Here is a 20,860-nt window from a genome sequence, read left to right as displayed (position 1 = left end):
AAGAATGTTGCTTTGTTGCCTCTTGACAAACTCAACATCTCTCAGTAAAAGGATACAACAGAAATTGTATGAAAACAATTTGCTCGAAATATTTTCTGAACAGAAAAGTCCGGACTACATAGCGCTCAAAAACTTTTGTCAAAGACCATGTAACTCGGGCGCACTATGCGCAGTTGTGCGCTCAAAGATGGTCTTATCGGATGTCAGGTTGGTGTGGGCACCTCGATCTTGGACCTACCCACCGTCGAAATAATTATGTGAATGACTTGTTGTCTTAGCATTTTGTTGAGCATGACATGTAAAGATACTATAGTGATTGCAACTAAAGCAAAAAACTACATCCAAATTTTCATCCTCTTTTCTCATAGTTATGTTCAATTTTAAAGCCCACAGTTGTCATCTTAAAAGATTTTGACAACTGGAAGTTTTTCATTCGGCTCTGTTTTTCTTTTGAGAAAATTTTGAGTTTCATAAGGCGTGATACTACCATTCAACTCAAATTGATGACTTCGTGAGTGTATCGTCTTCATCATCCTCACCATATAGAATGTTGAAAAAAACGATTGAGAGAAAAGATGAAACATGAAGTTAATTGTGTTAAATTATTTTCGAAAGTAATTTAGAAACTTTGCAGATGTTTTTTTGGATGACTAAGGCGCACCAAGCGGGGGGTACTGAGTACATTTGCAAAATCAATTGAGGAATAGCGTTTTAAACATGCACATGTTTTTGAAGTTAAGTTCAACCTTTCTTAGTTGTGATAGCCAGGCTGGATGTTGTTTGTGCTTGAGAAAATTGATGTAAAACAATAGCTCGGGTTGCCCAACATAAAACTTTCCTGTAGTTCATACAAGGTCATATATGATCCTTTGTAATCATACATAGTCATATATGATATTTATGATTTCCTGGTAATCATAAAAGTTTCATACAAAAAAATTAGTTGTAAAAACTTCAATCGTAGCAGCTACCACGCACAATTAGTAAAAAATACACCAGAGTCACCCAAATGATGGGTCGTTGAGTTTCATTGTCCGGTAATCTTTTATTTGAAACTTTTAAAAATAAATGTTTCTCATTTGTTGACAACTGATAATTTTTTTCATAGCCCTTGCAGTATTGTATCAAATTCAGCAAAATATAGGGCTTTGTTTTGTAATTGAACTCTTCTTGTTGACAAAATTGACCTGTATCTCTGAAATATCGTGAAGGTCAGATATAATTTCTTTGGTCACATTAAAGGATCGTATATTGGTTCCTAGGTTTCATGCAAAGTTCGCACCAGGAAATACGTTATGATTTCTACGACATCATATATGATCCTTGTGTGGAACCAAGGAAGTGGCGACCTGGTCAGCTAACGAGTGATTTGATTTAAGAAAAGGAGGCTATTGGGTTCAAGAACTATTTTTAAGGGGTATCCCCCCAACACACAAACACATACACACATAAACACACACAATCTTTCTCACACACACACACACACACACACAAACACACACAAACACACTCAAGCCCGTACGTCATCTTCAACACCTTTACCCCGCTAGACACACACATAGTTTCTTTGTATTTAATTGTGAGCAAGGTGTTCAACCAAAATAGTTCACTGGAACCTACCAGTCTCAGTGACTGATCAAATTGCAGTTTATGATTATTACGCAATAACCAGCTATTTTAGACAAGTATATATCCCGGCTCTTGTCACTTTCTTCCGCTATTATTTTCAAAGACAATCTAATTAGTAATTATTTAAATAAAATTCCCTCGGATTGCTAAATGCGAATTAAAAAAGTCTTACTCATATCTCTGCTGATCGGACTTGGAGTTATTAGGAATTTGGACGCCTCAAAGATATCTTAAGCTTTCGAAAAACAAATTTTACAGAAAAAAACTTTAGGCCAAGTGAACTAGTTTATGCGAAAAACCTGACAAAAATTTGTCTAGAATTTGCAGCTAAAAGTGCCATTTCGTAAGCAACGATCGCTGAAAGTCCGTTTAGCTAAGCCAGCTTTGCAATTTGACCTTTCTAAGGCCATATGATAATCAGATTCAGAATGATTCGTTAGAGCAATTCGGCTTGACGGTGTGAAGAGGTACTTTAGGTAAATAGTTGTTTATATAGAATCAACGCATCGTTTATTAGGTTTTAATAAATAAAATTGTGCCGTGTTAGTAAACAATTGCTTCTTTCTTCTTTTGTTTTTGTTTACTTCATTCAAGTTCAAAGTACGACTTGTGCCACTTTCGGAGATTTACAAGCTAAGGTATGAAACTTATTTTTACCACTCACTAATCATAGGAACACAAATTTTGATGGTAATGGTATTGTTCATTAAGATCGGAGAAAAAACTGACCGGAAGCGTAAGAGTTGAGTAAGAGTTAAAAAAAACTTATAGTGATAATTAGTAAGCTCCATTGCTATATAGAGTTGAACAATTTCACTTCAAATGAGTTTTATATAAGTTCAATTAATAGAAATGTTACATTCAGAAAAGCAAATGGAAATAAAAATTGATCTCAGATCCGGTAGTAGCCAACTCGAATCAAACTCACTTTATTTGTGTTTCATATATTTCTTACAGCAAAAAATAATTTAAACGCCGACTAAAAAATGTTGAATTCTCGTGAATCTAATCAACTCAACTTCAGGAAAGCTTGAGATTAAATTTAACTTTACACTACCTTGAACTTTGTTTGAATAATTATGATTTTGAATCTGTGAAGGCAAATTGAATTTGAATTTTTGGCCAACAATTTTCTGTGCGGAAACATAAAACTGTTGGAATAGTTGTTTTCAAATTATTTTGAGGCTCTTAACTGCTCTTTATTCCTGGAAAAAGGAAATATCAGATGGCTATGGTGCCAAAGAAAAACAAAAAAAGATTTCTTGTTTGGTTATTGATTCTGGCGAGTCTTCCGAAAATAAGATTCATTGGGCAACACAGTTAGGGGTTCAATAAAATTATACTGCATTCCTCTCTCCGCGTTCACTAAATCCCTCCCGAGTTTAAAGTTGCTGTCAAGCTTAGAAAGATTAGGAAATAATTGCAATGACAAAAAAGACGGTTGGATAGGTGCAAACGCACAAAATGTTCCGAAAGCATTCAACTCTGATCTTTGCTCAACTTTTTCAAACATCATTGCATGAATCTTCTATTAGGGAGAAACCTAAAAGAAAATGTCAGCAAATGTCTTTGCATAAAATTTTTTGAAATATCTATTCAGAATTCTCTCAAATAGGACACAAAAATGTAGAAAAACTCTGAAAAAAAAACAGCAAAATTTCTTTCAATTTCTGTCAAGTTAAAGAATAAAGCGTCTTGCAATAACAATATTTTTTCTGCTTCTGCTGCCGTCAATTTTTAATCTACCCGTATAGTGGTTTAATACAAACTCGAATAGACAGATGGGAAATCTTCACTAGAAGAATCGGTTGAGTTCCGGAAACGAATTTCAAATTCAATCAGCAATGTACAGTCCATACGATGTTCAAGATCCCAGTGAAACGAAACTTGATCCACCTTGCCATGACATGCAACATCTTGTTACCTCGTGCAAAACTTGAAACATCTTGCCAAGATCTTGATAGACAAACATTTGAGACAAACATCGTGCTTAATCATATGAATTCGTTCTAAATCTTGTTTGAAGGTGCTTTTTAATTTTTACAACTTGGTATATCTTTCCATGTCATGGTTAGTCTTTCCTGGAAATCTTGCCAAGATCTCGTTTATTGATAGCCATGCAAATAACGTACATATCTTGATGTTTTCTTGCCATGTAACATGGCAAGATCTTGGCAAGATTTTCCATGATTAAGTATGTTTCTTATCAAGGCTATCAAGTTTAGTTTCACTGGGATAACATACGTTCACATAAGTCATTTAAATTAGCAGTCGCTAAAAAAAGAAATGTTTGATTAGCTTTTTGCTGGCAAATGTCGGTTAAACAAATTTACATACAACGTAATCTGGACTTGCTTTGGCTTAAAAATTCCAACGTTCGAGTACGTTTTATTATATTAAGAGTTCGATATCTAGACCATAGTTGCCCAATTGAATGGAGCGAGTGTGACCCCTTAATGCTCTTAAACTAGTCCATGCTCCAGACATATGCTTCAAAACATTGATTTCGCTTACCCATAATTGGCCACAGTTGGGGGTTCGTACGAGCGACCCTGTGATCTCCATTATGTTTGCTTGATTACACTGTTTTCTAATGAAATTCAGTAACGTTCACATGCTAGCTGCTTAGTATGCATTCTTGTTTATTTTGCTCTGGCAACCTCCCCTTTTTCCAAAACTGGAAAGTCGAAAACGAGAAATAGTTTTAAAGCTGGTCGCGGGACCTTCTGAACAAACAGTGTTTATTTTTCCCCAACTGTGCGCCCAAAACCGTAAGGGAGGCTTCTGATGCAAACATGGGGAAACGTCTACGAGGGAACATTTACGATTATAGAGATAGTATTCAAAATTGAAAAGGTACTTTAATTGAGACTCATATCAGATGCTTCAACTAACCAGGTTTCAACTAATCGGTATTGATGTGCGTAAATTAACTAAAGCTTATTAAGTTCTGTACAACAATTTTGTTTGATATTCAAATATGACCTTTTTTATGTAAATTTGGCGGAGAACAGAAAATAGAGATAGTTCATAATTACAGAAGAATCTTAAAATCATAAGAAATTAGCTAAAACTGGTCGAAAAATAAAGAAACAAAGAGGCCAAGCATCTGTTGCAAACCACCGAACAAGATGAAACAAAAAATGTTTTCAAATATTTTGATTTGCAAATAAATGATTTGGCAGTTTGTAATTCCAATTTTTGTGACAAGCTTGTACAGAAAACAATTGATGAGAATCGAAGGAAGTAAATTAAAAGCAGATGAAATGAGCTGAACATATGAAACATCAAACCTCAATAACAAGAATAACATTACGACAACCACTAAAGGGTGAGACAAACAAAATTAATATGGTGGTGCTAAGAAATAGTTTTGTCAGAAAACAAATTAAGTTTGATGACATGATGCTGAAATCCTGCAACAAATGAACCTCAGCAATTTACATGGTATTCATACCGTTGTTCCGCCTTCTTCTCGATATATTATAAACATTTCGCAAATTTTAAAATCTGTCCAGTGCAAACAAACTGAAAAATGTAGCATTTATTGCAAAATTCAGTTATTTTTGCTTTAAAAGCTTGGAATTTCAGCTAAATTAGTTCGAAGTATGTAAAACTGTAATAGTCAAGTCCTACGCAACAGTTGACCAGCCATCAGATACTGATCAAATTTATAAAAGTAACCTATTGATTACTAAATTTTGGCAGATTTTGCAAAAGGATTTGTTAAAAGCATTTGACCCAAAGAACCCCAAATGTACAAAAAAAAGGTGAACAAAAGAGTGAAAAATAGATGAACAAAAAAGGTGAACAAAATTTTAAAACGCCATACGTTCCCGAATATGAGGAAATTTAAAATCCTTCAAATAAATAATCAACGTTCGACGGGCTTTTCAATAATACCTCTCAGGTCTTTGTACTTCAAATAAATCGACCAGCCAAAATTGGCTGAACAAAAAATGTTGAGCATATAGTTTCGCCCTTCAATATGTGGGGTTGAATCATTAATGCATGTAAAATAATGTAATGCCATTTTGGCCAATAACTTTGCATTACAGTGCAGAGGTATACCCCAAAATTTCCGCCTTAGTAAAATTGGCTCGAAAATTAGTTACATAAAATGAACGAAATTAGATGACATCCTTTGTATCTTACTTTTCGCAAAAGGGGTTCCGCCAATTTTGCGAAATAAAAGAACATTCGGTGCGAAACTAGGTAACAAATCTTGTAGTACGTTTCCGCTCAATTTAGGTATCTATTATTCGCATTCAAAGTATCTCAAATCCGCAATTGAGCCTAATTAAATGCGCGCATTTTGAGCATGCAAAAGTGGTTTTAATACTTTGCAAAAAAACATTCGGAACGAAAAGTTGGCTACAAGTCTTGTAGCACGTTTCCACTCAATTCAGGTATCTATTATTTGCATTAAAAGAATCTCTAATCCACAATCGAGCCTAATTAAATGAGCGCATTTTGAGCATGCAAAAGTGGTTTAATAATTAATAATAAATTAGGAGTTTATTGAAGCTTTAAATTGAAATAATTTTTCGAGCAGCCGATACCAGAATGCTTTAGAGGACATATTCTACCCAATATAAGAGTGAAAAACTTAAAAAACTTTTCTTTTCTAATTTATTTCTGCTTTATTTCTAATTGCCTGATTTATTTGTTAATTAAATTTGCCTGATTTGTTAATTGCCTGATTTATCAATTAAATTTGTCATGTCAAGATATTTTTCAAACTAAAACGTAAAAGGCCAATCCATTTGAATAATGAATAAGTTTTGCTCATTCGTGATCGATTCTTGATGCATAATCTTCAAATTGAATAATTTACAAAATTTCCCTCAAAATTGTTGTCTAAGTTTTGCTCAATCATGATCGATTCTTGATGCATAATCTTCAATTTGAACAATTTCCGAAATTTCCCTCAAACTTTTGGCCTGAGTTTTGCTCATTCATGATCAATTTTTGATGCATAATCTTCAATTTGACTAATTTCCGAAATTTCCTTCAGACTTTTTGCCTGAGTTTTGCTCATTCATGATCGATTCTTGATGCATAATCTTCAATTTGAATAATTTCCGAAATTTCCTTCAAATTTTTGGCCTGAGTTTTGCTCATTCATGATCGATTCTTGATGCATAATCTTCAATTTGAATAACTTCCGAAATTTCCCTCAAAATTTTGGCCTAAGTTTTGCTCATTCATGATCAATTCTTCATGCATAATCTTCAATTTGAATAGTTTCCAAAATTTCCCTCAAACTTTTTGCCTGCGTTTTGCTCATTCATGATCGATTCTTGATGCATAATCTTCAATTTGAATAATTTCCGAAATTTCCCTCAAAATTTTTGCCTGAGTTTTGCTCATTCATGATCGATTCTTGATGCATAATCTTCAATTTGAATAATTTCCGAAATTTCCTTCAGACTTTTTGCCTGAGTTTTGCTCATTCATGATCGATTCTTGATGCATAATCTTCAATTTGAATAATTTCCGAAATTTCCCTCAAATTTTTGGCCTGAGTTTTGCTCATTCATGATCGATTCTTGATGCATAATCTTCAATTTGAATAATTTCCGAAATTTCCTTCAAACTTTTCACCTGAGTTTTGCTCATTCATTATCGATTCTTGATGCATAATCTTCAATTTGAATAACTTCCGAAATTTCCCTCAAAATTTTTGCCTAAGTTTTGCTCATTCATGATCGATTCTTCATGCATAATCTTCAATTTGAATAATTTCCGAAATTTCCCTCAAACTTTTGGCCTGAGTTTTGCTCATTCATGATCGATTCTTGATGCATAATCTTCAATTTGACTAATTTCCGAAATTTCCTTCAGACTTTTTGACTGAGTTTTGCTCATTCATGATCGATTCTTGATGCATAATCTTCAATTTGAATAATTTCCGAAATTTCCTTCAAATTTTTGGCCTGAGTTTTGCTCATTCATGATCGATTCTTGATGCATAATCTTCAATTTGAATAATTTCCGAAATTTCCTTCAGACTTTTTGCCTGAGTTTTGCTCATTCATGATCGATTCTTGATGCATAATCTTCAATTTGAATAATTTCCGAAATTTCCCTCAAATTTTTGGCCTGAGTTTTGCTCATTCATGATCGATTCTTGATGCATAATCTTCAATTTGAATAATTTCCGAAATTTCCTTCAAACTTTTCACCTGAGTTTTGCTCATTCATTATCGATTCTTGATGCATAATCTTCAATTTGAATAACTTCCGAAATTTCCCTCAAAATTTTTGCCTAAGTTTTGCTCATTCATGATCGATTCTTCATGCATAATCTTCAATTTGAATAATTTCCAAAATTTCCCTCAAACTTTTTGCCTGCGTTTTGCTCAATCATGATCGATTCTTTATGCATAATCTTCAATTTGAATAATTTCCGAAATTTCCCTCAAACTTTTGGCCTGAGTTTTGCTCATTCATGATCGATTCTTGATGCATAATCTTCAATTTGACTAATTTCCGAAATTTCCTTCAGACTTTTTGACTGAGTTTTGCTCATTCATGATCGATTCTTGATGCATAATCTTCAATTTGAATAATTTCCGAAATTTCCTTCAAACTTTTTTCCTGAGTTTTGCTCATTCATGATCGATTCTTGATGCATAATCTTCAATTTGAATAACTTCCGAAATTTCCCGCAAAATTTTGGCCTAAGTTTTGCTCATTCATGATCAATTCTTCATGCATAATCTTCAATTTGAATAGTTTCCAAAATTTCCCTCAAACTTTTTGCCTGCGTTTTGCTCATTCATGATCGATTCTTGATGCATAATCTTCAATTTGAATAATTTCCGAAATTTCCCTCAAAATTTTTGCCTGAGTTTTGCTCATTCATGATCGATTACTGACAGCATAATCATTAATTTGAGTAACCATAGTGAAAAAGACGAAAACTAGACAAAAAATAAAAAGAAATAGACCAAATAAATGAAGACATGAGAAATGTAAGATTTGAGAAAGTTTCGAGGTGAGTTTTTGGTTTTCGAATTCATTCGTTTAACACGCCAGCTCAATTATTGGTTCCTTTTAACAAAAGTAGTTAATAAAGCTTTAATAATCACTTTGATGCTCAAAACGCATTAAATTAGGCTTAATTGCGGATTATATGCGAAATCGAGCTGTTGGAGCTGAGCTTAAGGAATAACAAGCTTGCATAGGCGGGGAAAATAGAAACAAAACACTTTCTGATGTCTTAGTCATTTAATAGTTATAGTTATAGTTCTAGTTCTAGTTACAGTTTGTCACGTGAGAAAAAAGAGAAAAAGGGGGAAATAACAAAAAGAAACACAAGAGAACTCAACGTAGTAGCCGCAGAAAACGGCTGAAAGTATAACTCAGCAAAATATTGCAAAACAAATTGTCTTGAGCAGTAAATAACGTGTTACTGTGTCTTGAACTAGAAATATTCCTGAGCAGTAAATTGTTACTGTGTCTTGTATTCAAAAAATTATTCTTGAGCAGTAAATTCTGTTACTGTGTCTTGCATCAACGAATTATTGGAGCTGAAATTCAACTGTTACAACCCCAACTTCTGGCATTCTCAACTTGTGAGTACAAACAGCAAAAGCCAACTTAGGTTTAAATTTAAATATTTTTGCACAAACAGGTCTTAGACATATATCTTTGTCTTCGATTTGTTTTTTCTATCGGATTGAACTGGTATACATAAAGAGATCCCGTATTGTGTGATCTGTAGCAATCCAGTTCAAATTGATAGTTGAAAAAACTAAGATCAGCGAATAGTTACGAACTAAAATAGTTAATGCAACGGTAAGTACAGCAGAGCGGATATACAGTTACAAAAGCGAACTGCATAAACGAAGTATCCGGACAGATTTTGTAACCACTCAGAACGAACTGGGCGGTGTAAAACTTTCTTTGTGAAACACAAGGAGAGCAGCCGTTACATTTGGTCCGCCGACCCGGACAGTGGAATAAACTGCTGTCCAACCCCAACAGTCGAAGTGACGAAGTCATCGACGAACGAGAACAAAACTCAACAGGCAATTCAACAACGCAAAGCCAATTAGGCAAAGCAAATAGGAACGTTGAAGAGCAAAAACTAAATTAAAGCAAACAAATAAAGGAGCTGTAGAGGTTCAAGCTGCAGTCCCGAAGTACACAAGAAGTGACTCCGTCACAGAGTCAAAGCGTTTTGGATCGCCAGATCAACAACTTGCGAAACAAGTGGATTGAGAAACAGGAAGAAGGTTTTGAGCTCATTGATAATCGAGATCGACCAAGCAAGCTCAAGACTCTTTATCAGCAGATACTGCAACTGGACGACAGCATTCAAAAACTCGCGAATAAGAAAGCTGAGACTCTCCGAGACCCAGATATTTCTTTAAAACGCAAACTTGAGAGAGAAAAATACTTTCAATATTTGAACGCAGAGTGGTTACCTTATATCCACGGAGAGACAAAAATGTCAAGCCAGCAAAGCCAGTCAACTCTTCATGCCAATGAAGAGCAACCGCCTGCGAATGATGTGCATCAGTTAGAACAAAACGTTGGAATTCCAGAGTTTAACCAAAACCATGGTAACACAAGTAATGCAACGACGAATACGGTTACACGGACAATCAACCAGGATACAGAAAACGTTTCGGAAACATCTTCAGTGAAACGTCGGGTTGAAGAACGAATAAAGGAATTTGAAATTGAATTTGAAAGAAAGTTGCAAATCGAACGAGCCCAATTTGATCGAAAGAGGTTGGAGCTAGAAATGCAAATGAAAGAACTAGAGATGCAACATCAGCTTCGGCAAAAGGAGCGAGACCTAGAGCGCCATTTGCAAAGAACAGCATTGGAGAAAGATGACTTACGTTCTCAATCGACTAAGGCGCGTGACAAGTCACCTTTCAATTGGACACCAAAAGGAAGAGATGTCTCGGAGTGGGCGAATTCGATGAACGACACGCGAACGCCAATTCGACCAAGAGCTCGCTTTGACGTCAGCCCTGAACGGAATAAGCAGAGGCATTACCCATGGTACCCAAACTCTCGCGAACGCTCAGTAAGTGTTGAAGGGCGGGATATATCGCCGATAGCTGGAAGGCACTACAACACTGGACATTCAAGCAGTAGTTTACCCAAATTGAGGTTGAATAATTTTGACGGAAACCCGCTGGAGTGGCCTGAGTGGTCTGGCATGTTCATAGCAACAGTAGATAAACGCACGATTCCCGACTCAGAAAAAATGAGCCATTTAAAGACTCTGCTAACAGTCAAAGCAAAATCTGCAATCTCGGGAATGGGCTATTCTGGACAGTTTTATAGTGCTGCCTGGAACATTTTAGAAAGAAAATTTGGAAGATCGCATGTAATTATAGATGCGCAGCTTGAGAGCCTACGAAAAGCTAATCAAGTGAAACCTCATGATTCAACCAGCCTGATTAATTTTTCTGTTATTGTATCTAACTTCGTGAACGTGCTCAAAGAGTACAAACATATTGGTGATTTGCAATCAAGTTCGACATTGTACATGGCAGTTGATAAGCTACCTCAAGTTCTTAAAGAAAAATGGTTGTTCTACGTCGATGACAAAGACGAGGACTGGCCTGATCTAATCAAGTTTGAAAAATGGCTATCACGAATGGCATTCGTGCATGAAGGGTTTTCAGCGTTTAAAGGGGAACGCAAAGAAGAGGACCGACGCAACGCAAATAGAGAAAAACAATTCTCGAAGACATCGAACTTCAGTGCAAGTTCGAACCTGCAAGAAACCAAGCAGACGCAAAGCGATCACTGTCCATTAGCCGATGGCACTCATAAAATTTGGAACTGTCCATCATTCAAAAACATGAGTGTGAATGATCGATACGTGGCAGTGAGGAGAGAACGCTTATGTTATGGATGTCTGGGAAAAGGACATGCAATCAAAGATTGCAAAGTCAATTTGTGTGGTATAAACGGATGTACCAAAAAGCACAACAGACTGCTACACTCAGAAAACCGAATGGACGAGGGTAGTCACGCAGTTAACGTAAGCGCAGCAACAATCAACCAGAGTAACCAAGTTACTAGTTTTCTTCAAATAGTTCCGGTATCGGTTCAGAGTGGTGGTAACAGGTTGACTACCTACGCTTTCCTCGATAGTGGTTCAACAGTATCATTCATCGATCAAAGTGTTAAGGATCAACTACAAGCCAAAGGCACGGACGTTACCTTAAACATAGCTGGCATACATGGGACGCAAGATTTGAGGACAGAGAAGGTTCCTATCACAATAAAGGGACTACATTCAAAGGTGCATTCAATTGAAGCGTTTGCACACCCATCAATCTCGTTGGGAAACACAACATATGACTACAAAGAACTGAAGAACAAGTTCAGACACCTGAATGTTCTCACAAACAGAAGATTCAACCTGATGGAAGTAGGCATCATTCTTGGACAAGATGCCTACGAAATTCAACGTCCATTGGACTATAAGATTGGAACACGAAGTGAGCCTTTCGCCGTCTTAACAGAATTAGGATGGGTAGTCAGTGGTCCCATGACAGGCAAGAACAGTCAAAATGTTTGTCATTTCGCCTCTACAGAAGATGTGAAAGTGGCCGAAAATATACAATCATGGTGGGACATAGAAACTTATGCTTCCAAAATAAATGTTGTAAGTCAATCAAAGAAAGAGCAGCAAGCTCAGAAATTTCTAGAGAGCACGACAAAGTTTACAGGCGAGCGGTACGAAGTTGGCATGCTCTGGAATGAACCAGAACCCAGTCTTCCAAACAACTACGGCTCAGCCCTTGGTCAGCTCTACTCACTGGAACGAAGATTCCAACGAGACCCAAAGTTAAAAGATTTGTATCAACAGTCAATTGATACAGATGTTGAAAAGGGATTTGTGAAGATCCTTGGTAAATCGGAAGTCAAAGGCACTTTCGGAAGAGAGTGGTATTTGCCACACCATCCAGTACTAAACCCCAACAAACCGGGCAAAGTTCGCCGTGTTTGCAACGCTGCAGCAAAATACAAGGATGTATGCCTAAATGACAAGCTAGTAAATACAATGGCATACGTACAGCGCGTATTTATAAAACACAAACCGGCAACAAAAACACTAAGTGTTGAAGAAAGAGAGGGTGCACAAGCAAGCATCTTCAGACTACTGCAGCAAGAACAGTTTACTGAAGAGATGAAATCTCTAAAGGCTGAAAGGGAAATTCCAAAAAACAGCAAAATCCTCCAGTTTTCACCATTCATTGACCAGCAAGGACTTATTCGTGCCCAGGGCAGAATAGGTAAAAGTCAATTGAACTTCGAAACCAAGCATCCAATACTGTTACATTGGAAGCACCATGTAGTTGAATTATTCTTGCGAAATGAACACAAGGATAATCATCACGAAGGTACTGAACATGTCAGAAACATAGTTCAGCAGAAATTCTGGATCCTAGGTATACGAAATGCTTTGAGATCGATCAAAAGGAAATGCATTAGATGTCGAAAGGGAAGAGCCCAAACAAAGGCACCAGTATTGGCAGATCTACCTGAAGAACGATTAGTCGCATCAACAGTATTTTCCAACGTGGGCGTGGACTATTTCGGACCATTCACAGTAAAGATTGGTCGAAGAAACGAAAAGCGTTGGTGCTGTCTATTCACATGCCTTACTGTACGTGCAGTACATATAGAGATTGTACCAAAACTAAACACTGATTGTTGTCTGAACGCAATTATGCGATTCATTGCACGAAGAGGCAAACCGGTCAAAATGATTAGCGATAACGGAACAAACTTCGTTGGAGCTGAAAAAGAACTGGCAGAGTATATAGCAGCATGGAACAGGGTGCGAATTGAAGAACATCTGATTCAACAAGGTATCAGATGGAAGTTCAACCCACCTGCAGCACCACACTTTGGAGGAGTGTGGGAAAGACTGGTTAGGAGTTGCAAGAAGGCAATGTACGCAGTGCTGGGCAATCGATCAGTCACGGAGGATGTTCTGTCAACCACGATGTGTCTTGTTGAACAGACGCTGAATGCTAGACCGCTGACACAAGTCAGTTCTGATGCTACCGATTTAGAAGCTATTACTCCAAACCACTTCCTACTTGGCAACAAGAACCTTTGTTTACCGTATCTATCAGATGCAGAGCAATTTGTTGATCACAGAAAGCTCTTCCGACAAACACAAGCTTACGCAGACCTCATCTGGGACAGATTCCGTAAAGAATACTTGCCAACGTTGAATAGTCGAAAGAAATGGCAGACCACAACGGACAGAAGTCTTCAGCAGGGTGATCTTGTGTGGTTAGTGGAAGACAGTGACAAACGTGGATATTACAATCTGGGTCGAATAACCGAAACCTTTGAAGGTTCCGACGGAGTGATTCGATCAGCGAAAATCCGAACAAAAGATGGATACTACAAGAGGCCCGTAGTGAAGCTCGCTCCAGTACTACCAACTGACGATGATGTTTTCACGAAGGAAAACAGGGCCGGCGATGTTGGAGCTGAGCTTAAGGAATAACAAGCTTGCATAGGCGGGGAAAATAGAAACAAAACACTTTCTGATGTCTTAGTCATTTAATAGTTATAGTTATAGTTCTAGTTCTAGTTACAGTTTGTCACGTGAGAAAAAAGAGAAAAAGGGGGAAATAACAAAAAGAAACACAAGAGAACTCAACGTAGTAGCCGCAGAAAACGGCTGAAAGTATAACTCAGCAAAATATTGCAAAACAAATTGTCTTGAGCAGTAAATAACGTGTTACTGTGTCTTGAACTAGAAATATTCCTGAGCAGTAAATTGTTACTGTGTCTTGTATTCAAAAAATTATTATTGAGCAGTAAATTCTGTTACTGTGTCTTGCATCAACGAATTATTGGAGCTGAAATTCAACTGTTACAACCCCAACTTCTGGCATTCTCAACTTGTGAGTACAAACAGCAAAAGCCAACTTAGGTTTAAATTTAAATATTTTTGCACAAACAGGTCTTAGACATATATCTTTGTCTTCGATTTGTTTTTTCTATCGGATTGAACTGGTATACATAAAGAGATCCCGTATTGTGTGATCTGTAGCAATCCAGTTCAAATTGATAGTTGAAAAAACTAAGATCAGCGAATAGTTACGAACTAAAATAGTTAATGCAACGGTAAGTACAGCAGAGCGGATATACAGTTACAAAAGCGAACTGCATAAACGAAGTATCCGGACAGATTTTGTAACCACTCAGAACGAACTGGGCGGTGTAAAACTTTCTTTGTGAAACACAAGGAGAGCAGCCGTTACACGAGCTACATTGTGTGCGAAAAATTGATACGTAAATTGAGCGGATGCGTGATACAACTCGCGCGAAAAATAGGTTATTAAGTTTGTACTTTTATTCCGCGGCTAAAACTAGGACACTTTTGCGAACATGGGATACGATATTCCCTTCCATTTTGCCGGTTTCTTCTAAAGTTGCTATCTTCCGCAATATTGTACCACTTTCAATGTATTAACATAGTAAAAACGAACACGAGATACACACATCGGGCATATCTACCGCTGACGATTTCGGTATAACTCTGCAGTGTAATGTGAGAAACACGCTTAAAACTTGTTCTTATAGTCGTTTTTAGTAAAGACCCGGTATCAATGCAAGAAACTATAGATAAAATAATTAAATTGTAAAAGTTGCTTCTCACCTTCTGTATCCAAAAAAAATTAATAATAATATGAGGAAAAACTATAACAGATCCATAAAAAATTATGCAGAAAGTTCGATATGATGATTAGGTAAAATACTTTGTCATTATAAATCTGAAATGGCAACAATTTGCAAAATTGATATTAGTTTTTAACTAGAACTTCTTACAACCAGTTTTGAGGGTCGCTAATAGCGTGCAGCTGTCAACGAAATTTCCGGAAATTTTGAAGATTTGAATTTATATACTTGATTTGTTATATACAGATGATGTGGGGGTAAATTATAACTTTTTGCCGCATTCACAGCAGTTCTCACTTTCTATGGTTATCTGAGGTTAAACATTGCCGTGGTACAACGTTTCTTTGTTGAATGTGTAGGAAAAATGCAGAAAACGGAAACCACACTGGTAGACAAAAACGATGACGTCAGACGATTTTACGGGAGTGGCAGCCCTGGTCAATCGGTTCAAGTCAAGCAAGCCCTTACACCCTTACCAACTTTTTCTTAAATATAATTAACCTTGTGGTTATAATCAATTATACTTGTTTCGAACAAAAATTTAAGGAAAAACATCAATACCGTAAAACTAACAATAATTAGCAGTTATAACTTCCGTACAATCAGTGATAGGTTTTGTATGAAGTACATGCATGGCGTAAGCTAGCTGAGCATTATCGTTAAATATCGAAATTAACAGAAGCAGTATTGTCTTATTTAGTGATATAAAGCTATTCTGATTATCGCAATATTAGCTAAACTGTGTGCTTGCAGCTGTTTCATTTACTGTCAGAGTACTGAATGGTTCTTGTGAGCAACAAACTTTGGGTCCTTTTAATTATAGCCCCCTGCCCACTAGTGGTCATGTAACATATACCCCCCCCCCTCTCAAATTACTCACACTTTTGATGCAAAATTACTCCCAACGTACTCCCGCAGTTGCGCAATACAACTCCATCAAAAAATTTTACACACACAGGTTAGGGGGTCTAATCCAAACGACATGAGTTAAATAACGCGTGATTGCTTTAAAATTTGACTAAAAAAACCAAATCTGACGAGCAGTCCTTTGGGTCATGTTTGGTCTAATAGGAAGGGTAAAGTCTGGACTATTGTCCGCCACAATTCGTGAAATAAATTTCAGACCAAAAGCGACGGAAATAACGGCACTTTTTTGCCATCTAACGGTGTAAGGTTGCTCAGAGTAAAATTTGAGAGTAAGTGGGATTTGCGTCAGAGGAAGTTTGCAGTTGGTCTGTGTGCTATGGCTACTCTATTCGAGGGAATCAACAATGCTCTCGCAGCTCCCTTCTTCCCTGACAAGGCAAATGAGAAAGGTTGGTTGGAAAAAACTCTAAGCACGCACGAGCACTTTATGAAATGCAAAAAGTCAGCGCATACTCATCTGACTCGGGTTAACCAATTGTGGGTTTAAACCCAGCATTCTAAAACCCCCAGTCATTCTAAAACCCCAAATCATTCTAAAACCCAGTCATTCTAAAACCCCCAGTCATTCTAAAACAGCCAGTCATTCTAAAACCCCCGGTCATTCTAAAACCCCCCAGTCATTCTAAAACCCCCAGTCATTCTAAAACCCCCGTCTAAAACCCCCAGTCTAAAACACAATATGCTTATCCAAACACAATCAACCTTGAAAGAATATAGAATGTTAATCATGTAAAACGGACGGTGAAAGCTATAGAGTAATTTACAAATTATCTACGAGCCTGGAAACGCAAGTTTGCCATTTATCCTTTCATCCATTTTAACTCTAAGAATATTAAAATTTCTTTTTTTATTTCCAAAGGAAACTGTTGAACTCTTCGACAAAAAAATGATGTTTGCAACTCAGTGGTTGATGCAAATTGCTCTTTTCCTTAAGCTTTGGAATATGGAAAAACAATTAGGCAAATGTTAAATAATTCTTCACTGATGAGGTTCACATATGCAGATTTGATTCTGTTACACACTGATAAGACTCCTAAACAGGTCCAAAATCAATTTCATAGACCTTATAACCGCAAAAATGAAAAATCTTGAGAATCTTTGTAAGAAATCAAAAACATTTTTTGTTAAAAAAATCTTATATAAGTTGATGAGGCTTCCATCAATTAGTTAAAACTTTAAATTGCTTGTATTTTCAAAAAATTATGATAAAACGTAGCTAGCATTCATAAATTTTTTTATTTGATCACAATTTTGCTGTATGGTTTTGTTGTATGGTTGCATGGTTTTGATTTATGTATTTAATTTCTTCGATTACGCAAAAAAACTTGGATTTATCTAGCTTGTTAGCAACAGTTAATGCTTTTTACACATTTTTGCAAAAATTTCTTGGGTTGTATTGAAACGTTTGCGGCTCTTACAGCTCTATATGAGATTTTAATGGATAAGAGCTTCAAGTATAACTTTTTGATTAATTGAATTAGAAAAAACGAAACATGTAAATGCTTTAAGATCTATGACTGTCGCAAAATTTCGGCTTTCAAATTAGTATTTATGAAAATCTCCAGAGATAATTTTGGAGAAGGGTTAGTAATTGATTCATAAGAACTGATAGTTAAATAGAATAATTTACCAATTAAATAACATATTATAAATTCAAATCCATGAAACCCTTAGATAAGTAGTTAAAATCAGCGCTAGCAGAGCGAAAAATGTGTAAGTAAAAAACACATTGAAATCCCAATATGTTATTAACAGCAAACAACTAAATGGGCTGTGTAGTTCAGAGTATAAATAAAATAAACTAAATATATTACGGTTTAAATTGAGACAGTGGTAAGATGAAAACTTAAAACTTTTCTATGATGCCTTAAGTTTAAATAAATGACCGAAAAAAATTTTAAGATGCTTCTTTAGAACTATTGGACTTGCACCGATTTCAATTATGTTTTTAAAAAACTCACGTTAAGAAAATTATTTTGAAGGGTTGAGCTAATATTCAGGATAGAGGTTTCTAGTACAGATGAGTTTATTTGTGATTAAAGCAGCATTTTATTTCAGAAGAAATGTCGTATTTTTTGCAACTGAAGCACGTCTTTACAGCCCAGCTAAATTGTTTCTCCAGAGTAATAAAGCAGGTGTTTTGTGAGCTGGCCAGTAAAAGGCCTGAGTAGTGTAAATGACTTATCACTAAGGCGTTCTGGTGTAGTAGTCTTGTCTGCTCAGGGAACGGGCGTGAAAAACGTTTTATTGTTTTTATCCCTATAGCCATTTTGCGTTATACGTGTTTCAATTCTTCTTGAAGATTTAATGTGCAGTCTAGATATATATTGAAGTATTTTATGCAATTGAGATTTGGTATGTTGTAATTATCAATTAACAGATTGTTTCTTTTGGTTTCTTCTAGTTTTGAGAATGTAATAAATTCAGTTTTTGAGTGATTGAGCATTAGACGGGGTTTTTCGTAATATTCAGATATTTTTTTTAATGATTGTTCAAGATTATATGTTGCTAATTTTAGGTCCATATTTTTTGTAGGAATGGTAGTATCATCGGCGTATTGAATAATTTTTGTATTAGCAGGTATTTGTTTGTTCAAGTCATTAATGTACAGTTTAAAAAGAAGGGGACCCAAAATTGTCCCTTAGGGGACACCTTGATATAACTCAATCCAATCGGATTCAACATGGTTCACTATTGTTTTTGAAGCCTGTGTGATAGATAACTTTGTATTAGGTTTAAGGCATTTTTGGAAAATCTTAATACTTGCAGTTTAAGAAGGCTCTTGTGATTTATCGAATCGAAAACTTTAGACAGATCTAGTAGAGCTGCAGTGATGAAATTATTTTTAATTATGCTATACCTTATAGTTTCAGTACAGTAAACAAGGGCGTCAATCGTTGAGACTTTGTTACGAACACCAAAGCATTGGAACACCAATTGTTGAGCATTGGAAAGCAGCTCAAATTTTTCAAGATATTCTAGGGTTCGCTCACGAAGCAAACGCTCAGAAACTTTTGCTAGTAAGCTTGTAATTGATTTTGGTCTGTAATCTCAGACAGAGAATTTTCTCTTTTTTAAAAAGTGGAGTAACAACAGCCTTTTTAAGATCTTCGGGAAATTTTAATTCAGCTAAAAATTGGTTAAAAAGCAATGTAATTGGATCAGCTGAAAAGAAAAAACCATCTTTTAGAGCCCATATTATATTATCGAAGTACCCGATGATTTCTTTGTGCTTATATTTTTACAGCGGGTAAAACTTCTTTTGTGGTTACGAATCTAAAATCCAAACTGTTTTTAGATTTCCTATGGTTCGTGGGAAAAAAGTTGCAAGCGCTTCCAAAGTAATCACCTAATTTAAAAAAAATTATAACTGAGCAATTGGGTCTTCATGTAGTTGTTGTAGTTGTGTGTAATAACATCATCAAAAACGGTTTTTGAGGCAGAAGATATTTTCAAAGAACTTAGTAGAGTTTCTTGAGTCGTTAATAATATTCCATTTTGTTTTTTCCAAATATTCTTTTTTACAGAAGCCCTTCATGAAATCATTACTCTCCTGTTTAATTTTTGATTTTTCAGTCCGTATGAAAACCGTTTTTAGAGGGGCGTGATAGCGGATAACTGCAATCAAACTTTTCTTAATGATACGATACATGTCTTTGGCGTCGTATGCCGTGCAAAGAACATCCCAACCAAATTGTTTCAGGTCTTGTAGGTACAAATTTTTATATTTTGATTTTTCGAAGATTTTTTTTCTTGCAAATTGCTTTTAGTTTATAGTTACATTCGTTATCATTGTAATAACTTTGTGATCCGGTGTAATGGGTGATTCAAAAGTAAAAACATTGGAATGAGGCAGCTCATCATCCTTTATTACAAAATCAATCAGATTTTTCTTCTTGTAGGTGTTTTGTTGACCACTGATTGACTACAAGGTACAAGAATTTTGTCCAATTTGTTTCTTTCGTTGGGTTCAAAGCAATTTATATTGAAATCGCCAAGTAATAACTTTTTTGCTTTTCTCTTATTCCGCAATCTATTTGCAATGCTAAATCATCAAGAAAGATGTCAGTTTTAGATTTTTCAGGATAATATGAAACATTCAAAAGCAGTTGAGGAGCCTTTTTGCAGGGTAGAGTGAGCTCAATCCAAAGTGTTTCAAAGTCTTCGCTCAATTTTCGAAAATCATTACGGTTTTTTGGATTGAAGATTTTGGGGTTAGCAGTATTGCGCCACTCCCCTTTAACATTTCAGATATTCAGCTACATCTGATATTTGGCCACATTGCTGTCTATGTGTCTAGGCACCATAGATTAATATCATCTTCATTGTTCAACCATGTTTCCGTAAAAACAAATACAGGTTTGTTTGAACATTCTCATAGCAATTTTTCAGTTGTTCCCTTTTATTGACGAAACTCCGGCTATTTAATTGAAAGAAGCATATTGGATCTTAATAATTTTTATTTTCAGAAAAGAAATTTTCATTAGCTAGCGGTGGCCCAGGATTAACAGGTAAATGAATATTCCAAATAGAAAATAACTGCTTAAAAATTTATTTAACATAATCAAAGCGCTGCATCGTAGAGCAAGGCATTTAATTTTTAATGAAT

At 35.8% G+C, this 20,860-nt stretch overlaps 1 protein-coding gene across 1 annotated transcript in view; it reads left to right on the top strand.

Moving 5' to 3' along the window:
* Positions 1 to 2,212: 2,212 nt before the first annotated feature.
* LOC142346078 (MFS-type transporter SLC18B1-like) overlaps positions 2,213 to 20,860 on the top strand; it is a 116,615-nt gene continuing 97,967 nt past the window's right edge. The window contains exons 1-3 of the mRNA XM_075398576.1: positions 2,213 to 2,267; positions 15,684 to 15,780; positions 16,507 to 16,640. Coding sequence (XP_075254691.1) covers positions 15,689 to 15,780; positions 16,507 to 16,640 — 226 coding nt within the window. The 5' untranslated portion in view covers positions 2,213 to 2,267; positions 15,684 to 15,688. The remainder of the gene's footprint in view (positions 2,268 to 15,683; positions 15,781 to 16,506; positions 16,641 to 20,860) is intronic.

This window comes from Convolutriloba macropyga, chromosome 9 (genome assembly GCF_964194025.1).
Source record: "Convolutriloba macropyga chromosome 9, txConMacr16.3, whole genome shotgun sequence".
In the NCBI taxonomy this organism is placed as follows: domain Eukaryota; kingdom Metazoa; phylum Xenacoelomorpha; order Acoela; family Convolutidae; genus Convolutriloba; species Convolutriloba macropyga.
Note: the sequence above shows the minus strand (reverse complement) of the source record. Positions and strands in the feature narration are given on the sequence as shown.